Consider the following 13712-nt stretch of genomic DNA (forward strand, 5'->3'; position numbering starts at 1 on the left):
CCCAGGTAGCTCAGTTGGTAGAGTGTGCGCCCATTTATAGAGGTTTACTCCTCAACGCAGCGAGCCAGCAGCCCTTTGCTGCATGTCATTCCCCCTCTCTCTCCCCTTTCATGTATTCAGCTGTCCTGTCAATAAACGCCTAAAAATGCCCAAAAAAATATCTTTAAAAAAAAATAAAAAGATATTCAGTTTCCTGTCTCCAGAGGAGAGAAGAAACTAGAACATTTAACAAGCTGACATCACACAAGTTGACCTGTTTTTACATGAAGAATTACTCAAACGGATTAATAGTTGAAGATTAATTTAATAGTTGACAACTAATCTAAATACTCTTAGAAATTCTACAACTGACATACATATTTTGAAGAAACAAAGTCAAAGAGTGATATTAGATGAGATTGTTTGTATCTTACCTGGTTTGGATTGTCAGGTTAGTGTGGTAGAGAAAGTAGACTCGTTGGAGCTGAACTGCCCGTCTCCTGTAACGTAGACGACAGCAGGCGGCAGCAGCCGGGGGCCGGGACTAAAATCTGCTCTCCAGTCAGACAGTTTCCCGCCGTATCCAGCAGCCTTCAGGTTGAACAGGAAGTCACAAAAACAATCCCATCCTGTTAGCTCTGATTCTGATTTAAGTAAATGTTATCAGACCTATAAATCAGCTTGTACACAGTCTCCAGTTGTTTTGATTATGACAGAGTAGCTGTTATAATGCTCTACATGTGATCTGTTGCTGATTTTAATCAACAACAGACTGTAGATGATCTGTGATCTGAACAGATTTAGTCTCTCTGACTTCTAAACATCACTATCGCTTCTGCACAGACCTGGCTCATCTTGAACAAGCCTACTGATTCACCTTTAATTGTCCTGCAAAAGGAGCAGAACCAACAGTCCTGTTGCATGCTTCTGTTTTTCTATTGGCTGACTCAGAGTCAGCTGTTATAAAAGGTAAAATAAAAAATGTACACTGGTAATCTCCAGGATAATAGTTAATGATTGTTTGCATTGGGTTGGATGACAAACAGACACACACACACACACACACACACACACACACACACACACACACTCAGACACACACACAGACACACAAACACACACAGACACACACACACACACACACACACACACACACACACACACAGAAACACACATACACACACGGAGACACACACACACGCACACACACAGACACTCACACACTCGCACACACACACACACACACAAACACACACACACACCGGGGAAAACTGTAAAAAAACAACATTTCCGCAGATTCGGTTTTGTTTTGTTTATTGGACACATTGTTGCAAAAAGATTTTAAATATCAGGCTTCATATTTGTGAATGATACACACTTTATAAACTGAAATAAGTCTCTAAATATTATAATAATTACTGTGAAATGATCAATAAATAAGACACACTGAGATCATAAATCAGACAGAAACTCTACAGCAGATTACTTTAGTTCAATCAGTAAAACAGGTAATAGACGTTTATAACAGATGTCATGTTGTTATAAGCAGATCTAAGTGTTAATTCATGAAGTGGAAGCTGCTGTATTTACACATCCAGGATTCTGATTGGGCTGAATATTGGGCTTTATGACGGGGGTTCTGGTTTCTGCTGAACCTTAGAATGTGTTCCCACCGAACCGAACCCTACGCAGTCACTCGGCGTGCTACGCTGGTCGCCGTAACGACGGCGCCGTTGATTACAGGAAAGTGTTTACGTAGGTGGAGCGTTCAATGCAGTAGGCTGTGAGAAAGTGGACATGGAACTGGTGAGCAGAAAAAGTTGTTGTTTGGCAGTACTTTCAGTCCAAAGGAGACCATTCAAGACCAGCTACATGTTCAATCTGGTCAATGCTGATTGGTCTGGTGGTTGCGAGGACCCTAAACTATACACAACATGGCCGCTGTTCCAACATTTGGTATGAAGCATCTGAAAGAATACGAGTTGTGCATGAAGGAATCTCCAGACAGCAGCCAGAATGCAGCAACTTCAGGTACGGCAAAGGAAGGACAGTCCCTGTTGACTTCATTCATGTGTTTACTGGGTTCATGGACTGAGGATGGGAGGAGGAGTCAGCACAATCTCAACCAGGGAATTAGGTATTCGGCCCAACCCCAAAAATCTGGATTCAGTGCATCTCTATAACAAACATATGAAAAAAACTATGTTGACATTTGGTTTCACACTAGACATGAACACTGGTCTCCCTGGGTGACAGTTTTGAGTTATTTTGACCCGTCCACCCCGACCCAAACTGTAAAAGTGCAGAAGACCACCCCTCTGTAATGTTCCCAGTCATTGACTGGTTGATATCAGACTGGTAGATTTGGTTCAGAAGCAGCCTGCTGCATCTACAGTAGCTGCAGACGGCCATTATCATCTGTTCCCATGGTGTCACTTTTTAACGATCTTGCCAATGCATGATGATGCATAATGCTACTCAGCCAACTAGGAGGAAGAGTAGGGCCTCCTCACATATCTGGTCTTGATATCAACACCCATTCAATCAGCTGAGAACATTCAGAGTGAGTGATGAGACTTCATGTAAGAACAAAACTCTTTAAATCAAATTATTCAGACTAAAGGAGTTAAAAAGTGAAAGAAGAATCCTGTAGAATCAGCAGTGATAACACCGTGCTCACAGAGAGCTCAGAGTCAGACGCTAATTACATTTAAAGTTTTAAGACCTTAGGTCTCCTGCACACTGACTGCGTGGCGTTTCTGCTGCGTAGCAGCTGTGTGGATTTTTCTATGTCTTTACACACCAGAAACGTGTGTGACATGGCGCTGCTGCTGCTAGCCTTGTCTGTACACATGGATGTTTACCATAAAAATAAACATAAATATATACTGATCTGATTACAGCATTGTAATTGACGGCAGAATAGGCTCCAGAATATTTCCTTCTGGATTGACAGGTGCAATATTCTAAAATCAATAATCATTTATTATAATTTTTTTAAATTACATTTAGATCTGCAATTATGTCAAAACCTAGAGACTTTCAAACATCAAAATGTCATTTGTTAAATGTATTTGTGTCAAAATGACATATAAACATCTTTTCCTATTATATTTTGTCTGGAAATGCTTCCAACACGCTTGCGTGTGGCGTAAAAAGAATTTGTCGGTCCTATTTCTAGCATGCACGCGTGTCACACAGACAGTGTGCAAGCTCTAACCTGTTACCATGGGAGCCGAAAAAACGGACACGCCACGCAGATGACACGCTCGCGCCACGCTCGTGGCACGCCACGCTCGTGCCACGCTCACGCCACGCAGGCAGTGTGAAAGATGCTGGATGTTTTCAGAGAGTTCTCTGATATTCTCTGCAGAGAGACAGGTTTTTTTAAGACTTTGTGATTTTTGTCTCCTTCCCCATCTTTAAATGCTTTCTGAGTGTAAACTTGCAGAACCTCATGAGTTAAACATTAATAATAAGAACCTGTTCTCACATGGGGCTCAATTTTTTCTTTCTAAAGTGCTGAAATGTTTTGTAAAATGTTCGAGTCACAATTCAAAATAAAAAACACATAGAAGAAGAAAATAAAATCCGGAATCAAAATAAATATTGCAAAAAAAATCGCAGAGTAAAATCAGGTTTTCATAAAGTGCCGTCCTCTTCTTTGTCAGTTTTCATCATCAGACATAATCTTCATTTCCTCAGTTAGTTGGCAGCTTCTCTCTCACTGGGAGGGAAAGATCAAAGGTCAGTCTCACATTCCTAACAAATGTTACAATCATTATTAATTATATTTCTCCTTATCCGTATATCTGTATCAGTGTCTCTGTATATCTGTATATCAGTGTCTCTGTATATCTGTATATCAGAGTCTCTGTATATCTGTATATCTGTATCAGAGTCTCTGTATATCTGTATATCTGTATCAGTGTCTCTGTATATCTGTATATCAGTGTCTCTGTATATCTGTATATCTGTATCAGAGTCTCTGTATATCTGTATATCTGTATCAGTGTCTCTGTATATCTGTATCAGTGTCTCTGTATATCTGTATATCTGTATATCTGTATATCTGTATCAGTGCCTCTGTATATCTGTATATCTGTACATCTGTATATCTGTATCAGTGCCTCTGTATATCTGTATATCTGTATATCTGTATCAGTGCCTCTGTATATCTGTATCAGTGCCTCTGTATATCTGTATCAGTGTCTCTGTATATCTGTATATCTGTATATCTGTATATCTGTATCAGTGTCTCTGTATATCTGTATATCTGTATATCTGTATATCTGTATCAGTGCCTCTGTATATCTGTATATCTGTATATCTGTATCAGTGCCTCTGTATATCTGTATCAGTGCCTCTGTATATCTGTATCAGTGCCTCTGTATATCTGTATATCTGTATATCTGTATCAGTGCCTCTGTATATCTGTATCAGTGCCTCTGTATATCTGTATCAGTGCCTCTGTATATCTGTATATCTGTATATCTGTATCAGTGCCTCTGTATATCTGTATATCTGTATATCTGTATCAGTGTCTCTGTATATCTGTATATCTGTATCAGTGCCTCTGTATATCTGTATCAGTGCCTCTGTATATCTGTATCAGTGTCTCTGTATATCTGTATATCTGTATCAGTGTCTCTGTATATCTGTATCAGTGCCTCTGTATATCTGTATATCTGTATCAGTGTCTCTGTATATCTGTATATCTGTATCAGTGTCTCTGTATATCTGTATATCAGTGTCTCTGTATATCTGTATATCTGTATCAGTGTCTCTGTATATCTGTATCAGTGTCTCTGTATATCTGTATCAGTGTCTCTGTATATCTGTATATCTGTATCAGTGTCTCTGTATATCTGTATATCTGTATCAGTGTCTCTGTATATCTGTATCAGTGTCTCTGTATATCTGTATATCTGTATCAGTGTCTCTGTATATCTGTATATCTGTATCAGTGTCTCTGTATATCTGTATATCTGTATCAGTGTCTCTGTATATCTGTATATCTGTATCAGTGCCTCTGTATATCTGTATATCTGTATATCTGTATCAGTGTCTCTGTATATCTGTATATCTGTATCAGTGTCTCTGTATATCTGTATCAGTGTCTCTGTATATCTGTATATCTGTATCAGTGTCTCTGTATATCTGTATATCTGTATCAGTGTCTCTGTATATCTGTATATCTGTATCAGTGTCTCTGTATATCTGTATATCTGTATCAGTGTCTCTGTATATCTGTATCAGTGTCTCTGTATATCTGTATATCTGTATCAGTGTCTCTGTATATCTGTATATCTGTATATCTGTATCAGTGTCTCTGTATATCTGTATATCTGTATCAGTGTCTCTGTATATCTGTATATCTGTATCAGTGTCTCTGTATATCTGTATCAGTGTCTCTGTATATCTGTATATCTGTATCAGTGTCTCTGTATATCTGTATATCTGTATATCTGTATATCTGTATCAGTGTCTCTGTATATCTGTATATCTGTATATCTGTATATCTGTATATCTGTATATCTGTATCAGTGTCTCTGTATATCTGTATATCTGTATATCTGTATATCTGTATCAGTGTCTCTGTATATCTGTATATCTGTATATCTGTATATCTGTATATCTGTATCAGTGTCTCTGTATATCTGTATCAGTGTCTCTGTATATCTGTATATCTATATCTGTATCAGTGTCCTGTATATCTGTATATCTGTATCAGTGTCTGTATATCTGTATATCTGTATCAGTGTCTCTGTATATCTGTATCAGTGTCCTGTATATCTGTATATCTGTATCAGTGTCTCTGTATATCTGTATATCTGTATATCTGTATATCTGTATCAGTGTCCTGTATATCTGTATATCTATATCTGTATATCTGTATATCCGTATATCTGTATCAGTGTCCTGTATATCCGTATATCTGTATATCTGTATATCTGTATCAGTGTCTCTGTATATCCGTATATCCGTATATCCGTATATCTGTATATCTGTATCAGTGTCTTGTATATCTGTATCAGTGTCCTGTATATCTGTATATCTGTATATCCATCAGTGTCTCTGTATATCTGTATATCTGTATATCTGTATATCTGTATATCTGTATCAGTGTCTCTGTATATCTGTATCAGTGTCTCTGTATATCTGTATATCTGTATATCTGTATCAGTGTCTCTGTATATCTGTATATCTGTATCAGTGTCTCTGTATATCTGTATATCTGTATCAGTGTCTCTGTATATCTGTATATCTGTATCAGTGTCTCTGTATATCTGTATCAGTGTCTCTGTATATCTGTATCAGTGTCTCTGTATATCTGTATATCTGTATCATTGTCTCTGTATATCTGTATCAGTGTCTCTGTATATCTGTATCAGTGTCTCTGTATATCTGTATCAGTGTCTCTGTATATCTGTATCAGTGTCTCTGTATATCTGTATATCAGTATCAGTGTCTCTGTATATCTGTATCAGTGTCTCTGTATATCTGTATCATTGTCTCTGTATATCTGTATCAGTGTCTCTGTATATCTGTATCAGTGTCTCTGTATATCTGTATATCAGTATCAGTGTCTCTGTATATCTGTATATCTGTATATCTGTACATCTGTATATCTGTATATCTGTATATCTGTACATCTGTATATCTGTATCAGTGTCTCTGTATATCTGTATATCTGTATATCTGTATATCTGTATATCTGTACATCTGTATATCTGTATCAGTGTCTCTGTATATCTGTATATCTGTATATCTGTATATCTGTATATCTGTATATCTGTATCAGTGTCTCTGTATATCTGTATATCAGTATCAGTGTCTCTGTATATCTGTATATCTGTATATCTGTATCATTGTCTCTGTATATCTGTATATCTGTATCATTGTCTCTGTATATCTGTATATCTGTATCAGTGTCTCTGTATATCTGTATATCAGTGTCTCTGTATATCTGTATATCTGTATATCAGTGTCTCTGTATATCTGTATCAGTGTCTCTGTATATCTGTATATCTGTATCAGTGTCTCTGTATATCTGTATATCAGTGTCTCTGTATATCTGTATATCTGTATCAGTGTCTCTGTATATCTGTATATCAGTGTCTCTGTATATCTGTATATCTGTATCAGTGTCTCTGTATATCTGTATATCTGTATATCAGTGTCTCTGTATATCTGTGTCTCTGTATATCTGTATCAGTGTCTCTGTAAATGATAGAGTGTGTTTTAGACGTAATCTATCTGTAAAGTGTCCTGAGATAACTGCTGTTAGGATCTGACTAATTGAATAAACCCAGGTCATGATGTCATGCTAACAGGCCAAGGCTAAAGCTAACGGCTTCACTCACTGTGCAGCTGTGTTCGGGGGCAAAGGTCACGCCTCTCCCGACTCGGTCCTGAGATCCACTGCTGCTGCTGCTGACCGACCTCTTCCTCATGATACCTGAACCATAAACATATTTTATATTACACAACAGTAGTAAGACATTATCTCGGTGCATATCAGGAATACACATAGGTACAAAAACTAATCAAAACAAAAACTGAACAAAACTATCTTCTATACTTAACAAAAAATTACCAACTCTTTGTTTGTTGAGCACAATATTATTTAAATATGTTCCACGAGTTAACCCCTGTATGTATATATATATATGCTCTGCTGGGCCACGCTACATCCTGTAACGCCCTGCAGCGCCCTGAAAGTTCCTAGAACATAAAATTCCTACAACTCTTTATTTCTCGTGTTCTGACTGGACCAATTTGGGGATTTTTAAGTTCTTCTGGCTGCAGCTCCTGTAACTCTTTCAGCTCCTACTTCAGGACAGGGTCTTTTCGCTGTTCCCTTTTCAGCATAGGGACCTAGGTCAACGAGGGTCGGGTTTCCGGTACAGACAGACCAACAACGGGACAATTTTAACAATTTTTGCCATCTTATTCATCACTAAATTCACTTCTGACAACGTTTACATTTCGAATATCGGCAGTCTTGTGAAAATGAATGCCGAATTGACAATTTGCTTCAAAGTTTTCGTGGTGAGAAGCTCCATGAAGTGAGGCGACAGTCGGCAGGCGCCTGCCCCGGCCGCAAGCTCGCCGCTCGCACACACACATGCACACACACACACACACACGTGTCCACAACACAGCCGGCAGAGGCGGGGCATAGAAAGATACCAGTTTCTCTTCGGGAGACTTGTTTAAATTATGACAAATATGCTATATACATTAGATTTAGTATGTAGTTCATACTTTTTTGGTGTATTTGTTTTCTTATTTTAACGCTATAAAGACCGTTGCCGTGCTTGCATTAGGCTACTCCCTTACCCGTCCCTATGGCCACCTGGCCAGTGCGAATGTAAATTGAAAAAACGGTTTTGGGGGAGAGTAGTTAGTAGAACTGCTTAGAAGTGGACTTTTCCTATAATATGTTCCTGTAACTACCTGGTCGGAAAGCGGCTATAGTCATTCTGAGAAATCCAGAGAGAGTTGTGTGGAGCTGATAGTCTTCATTAGCTTTGTAGCAACTCGTTTGGGAATGGCTTGAATGTACCGGACAAAAAATATTAAGCACTAAAGCTTTAACTGCTACTGGTAATGTTTGGTTTTGCTGACTCCATGCTATGTTTAAAATAGCTGCTACATGTGAAGTTCACGGATGTACAGGAGCTATATCTGTCGCTAGAACTTCATTATTGTTGTTGTAGATGTCTTAGTTACAACATGATTGAGCTAGCAAAGCAGTTTTATGTTTGTTTGTGCGGTATTTATTCAGTTTGGGAAATCCCACAAACTCTACAAAGCTAAGGTTACGGTTAAATTAGCCGGCTGACTAAACAGGGAGGGACTAGAAATGCTTTTTCATTTTGAAAGCTATTTGCCACAATATGAATTTTATCGTAACTTATTTTGCAACAGAGTGTTAGATTTAACATTATATTATTGGTACTTCAGTGATGCTACCGGTCCTAACTCACTAAATCACTGCCATGCCAAAAATGACGTTAAATCAGTATAAATAGTTTCTGTGTTTCCTCCTGACCTGTAGGGGGCGCCACGTCTAGTCTTTGCAGGCTGTTTTTCCGAGGAGGGTAGTTTCCGGTTTTGGAGAGGCGGCGGTGGCGGTGGTTCATCATGGCGGCTGGAGAGACGATACCAGGGGGCGGGACTTTACCCTTCCGCAGGTACAGCTCCTCCATCTCTGTCTTCTGATTGGCCTGCAGGTTCTGCACCTCTGCCTGGTGTCTGGGATTAAAGTAATTCATGTGGGTTTTATTTGTTATGAATTCAGCTTTTCAAGAAGAAGGTGTTATTCTTTCAGTTATATATTATAGAGAGGCAAAGATTTTTTTCAGTTAAATTATCTTTAAAACTGACAAACAGGATCAAAATATTATTTGTTTCACGTATGTTTTATGAAACAAAGTCTCATGGTGGTCCACCACTCTATTCCTCTAAAAATATTTGTATCGAACAATCACCTTTCACGTAGCTCGTTCAGCTCCTCCCACAGCTCCTCGTCGTCGTTTTCTGATTCGTCGGAGCTGATGTAATGTGCTGCGCGGCTCCGTGATTGGCTGAAGCTGCCGGCCAACCCCTCCCACAGCCGCTGATCCCTCCTTATCTTCCTGTCCTCCTCTTCCTCCTGTCCTCCAGAGTTGTCATGGTAACCATGAGGTTGACCAGGTGGGGAGACAGTCACTGTGCTGAGGCTGCTCTCTGATTCGCTCTGCTTCTCCGTGCTGCTCTCTGAGCTCTCTGATTGGTTCGACAAAGAGGGAGGCGGGGAGTGAGTGGTGGGTATTGCCTGGTTGATGTGGCGGATCTCCTGGTCAAGGACAGCGGGGGTGTCTTTAGATGCCGTCACCTGAAAACGACCAACGGTGAGGATGGCAGGTTTCTTCACTGAAAGAGAAATAGAAGACCGTCTGTTTACAACAGTAGATGTGAACTTAGTCCTGTGTGGGGGTGGGGTGTCTTACCCTCGTGTATGGGGGACAGTCTGGGTGACGGTGCGATGGAAGAGGACACCTGGATAACACTGGAAGCAGAGACAGTCTGTGGACCTGTGAACCAGATCACATGATCAGGAGTCTGTTCAGTATGGTGTGATGTCACTTTGTGATGTCAGCAGAGACTCACCGTGAGGGGGTGGAGCTGAGCCAACCTTCATCTGAACAGAACTGAGGGGCTGAAATGAATGAATGAATGAATGAATGAATGAATGGAGACCAGACTACAGAAACCCGGTTTCTAAGATGCAGACCATGATATGTCTCCTCTAACCACTCTGAGCCTGGATAAACACAAGTACAGTACAGGCCAAAAGTTTGGACACACCTTCTCATTCAATGTGTTTCTTTATTTTCATGACTATTTACATTGTAGATTCTCACTGAAGGCATCAAAACTATGAATGAACACATATGGAATTATGTACTTAACAAAAAAGTGTGAGTTCCTCAAAGTTTTCTCAATGAGCTTCATGAGGTAGTCACCTGAAATGGTTTTCACTTCACAGGTGTGCCTTGTCAGGGTTAATTAGTGGACTTTTTCCCTTATTAATGGGGTTGGGACCATCAGTTGTGTTGTGCAGAAGTCAGGTTGATACACAGCCGACAGTCCTATTGGACAACTGTTAGAACTCATATTATGGCAAGAACCAATCAGCTAAGTAAAGAGAAACGAGTGGCCATCATTACTTTAACAAATGAAGGTCAGTCAGTCTGGAAAATTGCGAAAACTTTAAAAGTGTTCCCAAGTGTATTTGACCAAGAAGGAGAGTGATGGAGTGCTGCGCCAGATGACCTGGCCTCCACAGTCACCAGACCTGAACCCAATCGAGATGGTTTGGGGTGAGCTGGACCGCAGAGTGAAGGCAAAAGGGCCAACAAGTGCTAAGCATCTCTGGGAACTCCTTCAAGACTGTTGGAAAACCATTTCAGGTGACTACCTCTTGAAGCTAATCAAGAGAATACCAAGAGTGTGCAAAGCAGTAATCAGAGCAAAGGGTGTCTACTTTGAAGAAACTAGAATATAAGACATGTTTTCAGTTATTTCACACTTTTTTGTTAAGTACATAATTCCACGTGTTCATTCATAATTTTGATGCCTTCAGTGAGAATCTACAATGTAAATAGTCATGAAAATAAAAGAAACGCATTGAATGAGAAGGTGTGTCCAAACTTTTGGCCTGTACTGTATATTTCCAGGATAAAGATGTCATGCTTTGCCCCTCACCTTCTGCTCTCTGTGTTTCCATTCTTAAACTCTGTTCGCTTCGTGAAACAACAACAACCTTGTAGCTAACGAGCTACATGCTGAATATGTGAAGTTATGAAGAAGATCAATCAATCAATCAAAATTCATATATAAAGCAAAAAACGTTGCACAAGGTGCTGTACAGAACAAAGTAGAAGTCATTTAAAACATTTAACATTTAAAACATGAAGCAGTATCACAGTAAAAAATGTTTGCACAAAAATGTCAGACTCAGATGGGAAAGGCCGAGGAAAAAAGGTGGGTTTGAAGAAGAGATTTAAAAGTAGACAGTGAAGAAGCCGGTCTAATAGGCAGAGGTAGCTCATTCCATATTTGTGGAGCTGCCACAGCAAAGGCACGATCCCCTTTAAGTTTCTGCTTCGTTTTAGGGACACAGTCAGGCGCAGTAGTTCAGCTGACCTGAGTGAGCGGGTCGGAGTGTAGGGATGAGGCAGCTCAGACAGGTAGGATGGGGCAAAACCATTTAAGGATTTAAACACAAGTAAATTAATTTCAAAATGGATCCTAAAATATACGGGCAGCCGGTGGAATGAAGCTAAAACTACAAAAGAAGATGTGGACGGTGCAACAAACAGACCTGCTTGGTTCTTTCGGAGAATGATTGTAAAGATTTACAAAGAATATGTTTAGGGCATTTCCTCTCAAACTGGGACATTTTGGGACTGATTGGTGGGATTGATGAAATACACACGGAGATCCACTGGTAAGAGCCAATGAGGTTTAACCATGTATCAGCTAATTTAAATAGCTCACGTTACTGTATTGTATCAACAGTTAACTTCATTTAATATTGGATGTGGCGTTTTCTTTTGGGGAGTGTAAATGTTCCACCAGAACCAGTTCCTTCCTGAGACTATTTAGCAGAGCCACCATCCCTGCGTCTGGAACTTAGCGCCGCCCAAGATGATTGTGATTGGTTTAAAATGCAACAACCCAGTGCATTTTTGTCTTCTATCCCAGAATGCAATTGTGGTGTAGTCAGACGTTACTCCACAGCGCTGTGGAGATAGAGCTGGAAATGTGAGACTATTTCTAACAAACTCACCAGTCCCTGAGCGACATCGATAGTCCGGCCGGGCGGCCCCCCCTGCTGGCTGTTGGGTGCGGAGCCTGTCTGAGTGATGAGGGGGCTGAAGGATGGCTGGGAGGAGAAAGGACCAGATGAGGAGGCATGGAGCTTAGGGTCCAGGGATGGAGAAATGGGGGGAGAGAGAGGGGATGGGAATGGGGGAGACATGGGCTGGAACTGGGGGGGAAAGCCCTGGTTGGGGGTCCCAGGTTGGGGCATGAAGGAGTGGGCCATACTCATGGCCAGTGAGAGGACGTTGGCAAGAGAGAAGAGAGGCTGGTCAGGGGGGGGCCAGTGAGAAGGGGGTGGTGCAGAGGAAGAGGAGGAGGGGGTGAGGAGGGAGGGGTCACTGTAGATTTGGTTGAAGTTGGGGGAGGAGGCGCTGTATGGGGAGTAAGGGGGAGATGGGAGGTTATACAGAGGAGGAGGGGCAGAGTCTGGGTGGGGGTAATGGATGGGGTAGGGGAGGGGCTGACGGTAGGCAGCTGGAGACGGAGGGGGGTAAGATAATTAACATAGAGTTTAAACACATCAGATGGTCATCGTCAGTCTACAGTTATTTCTGTGATTGTAGAAACTTTAATTCTCATGTATGTGTCAATGTGTCTGTTTTATACTGAAGGTAGACTTTTGCTTTTGTTTCATCTTTTGTGTCTAGTGCAGAGACAGATGTAAGGCATGTTTAACCGAGCTTAGCACAAAGACTGGAACCAGGAAAAAAACCATCGAATGAGAATAAATCCACCATCGAATGTAGAGCTGCCACTACTGATTTATTTCACTGTCGATTAATGTGTGGATTATTGTCTGGATGAATGGATTAGTTGTCTGGTCTCTAAAATGTCAGAAAATTGTGAAAAATATGGATCAGTGTTTCCCAAAGCCCAAGATGACGTCCTTGTCACAGAGGAAAGAAGAAACAAAATATTCACATTTACCAAGCTGCAATCATTTTTTGGTGAGAATTGTGTTCATTTGTGTAAGTTTAATTATGACAGTAGCAAAAGTAAAAAAAAAAAAAATTATATATGGTTTAATGGAAACAACGGAGGCCCCAGGACGCTTCCCTGAGGGAACCCACAATTTGAAGACAGAGAACAAGAGTATTCAAATGTTGGACTTTCCTTAAGTTCTAAATTGGAAAGTGGACAAAATGTATTTACTTCATGAATAGGTGAGGTGTTCATGTACCTGAGGAGGTGGGGAAAGACTGTGACCTCAGCGGTCTGACAGAGGGAGTGGCCTCAGGGCCGATGTAAAAGTGTCCGCCCTTCAAAGATGAGGGTTCAGCATCTGCAATGTCTGATGGGAAAATGCCTCCATAGATAAGTTGGCCTATCTTAGGCGTGTAAAGATTAAATTA

General features: G+C 40.5%; 1 protein-coding gene across 6 annotated transcripts in view; it reads right to left on the bottom strand.

The window, feature by feature from the left end:
- Nucleotides 1–3156: 3156 nt before the first annotated feature.
- Nucleotides 3157–13712, bottom strand: part of LOC120574735 (serine/threonine-protein kinase WNK4-like) — a 29719-nt gene continuing 19163 nt past the window's right edge. For 2 of the 6 annotated variants that reach the window (XM_039825145.1, XM_039825144.1), the window contains exons 16-23: nt 13541–13651; nt 12326–12834; nt 10141–10189; nt 9981–10064; nt 9480–9903; nt 9041–9243; nt 7347–7441; nt 3157–3706 (exon numbers count right to left, since the gene is read on the bottom strand). In XM_039825145.1, the coding sequence (XP_039681079.1) occupies nt 3704–3706; nt 7347–7441; nt 9041–9243; nt 9480–9903; nt 9981–10064; nt 10141–10189; nt 12326–12834; nt 13541–13651 (1478 nt within the window). In that variant the 3' untranslated portion in view covers nt 3157–3703. Of the gene's footprint in view, nt 3707–7346; nt 7442–9040; nt 9244–9479; nt 9927–9980; nt 10065–10140; nt 10190–12325; nt 12835–13540; nt 13652–13712 lie in introns of those variants that run through there. The other 4 variants (XM_039825146.1, XM_039825147.1, XM_039825148.1 and 1 more) reach the window with 4 other exon arrangements.

Source organism: Perca fluviatilis, chromosome 15 (genome assembly GCF_010015445.1).
Source record: "Perca fluviatilis chromosome 15, GENO_Pfluv_1.0, whole genome shotgun sequence".
In the NCBI taxonomy this organism is placed as follows: Eukaryota; Metazoa; Chordata; class Actinopteri; order Perciformes; family Percidae; genus Perca; species Perca fluviatilis.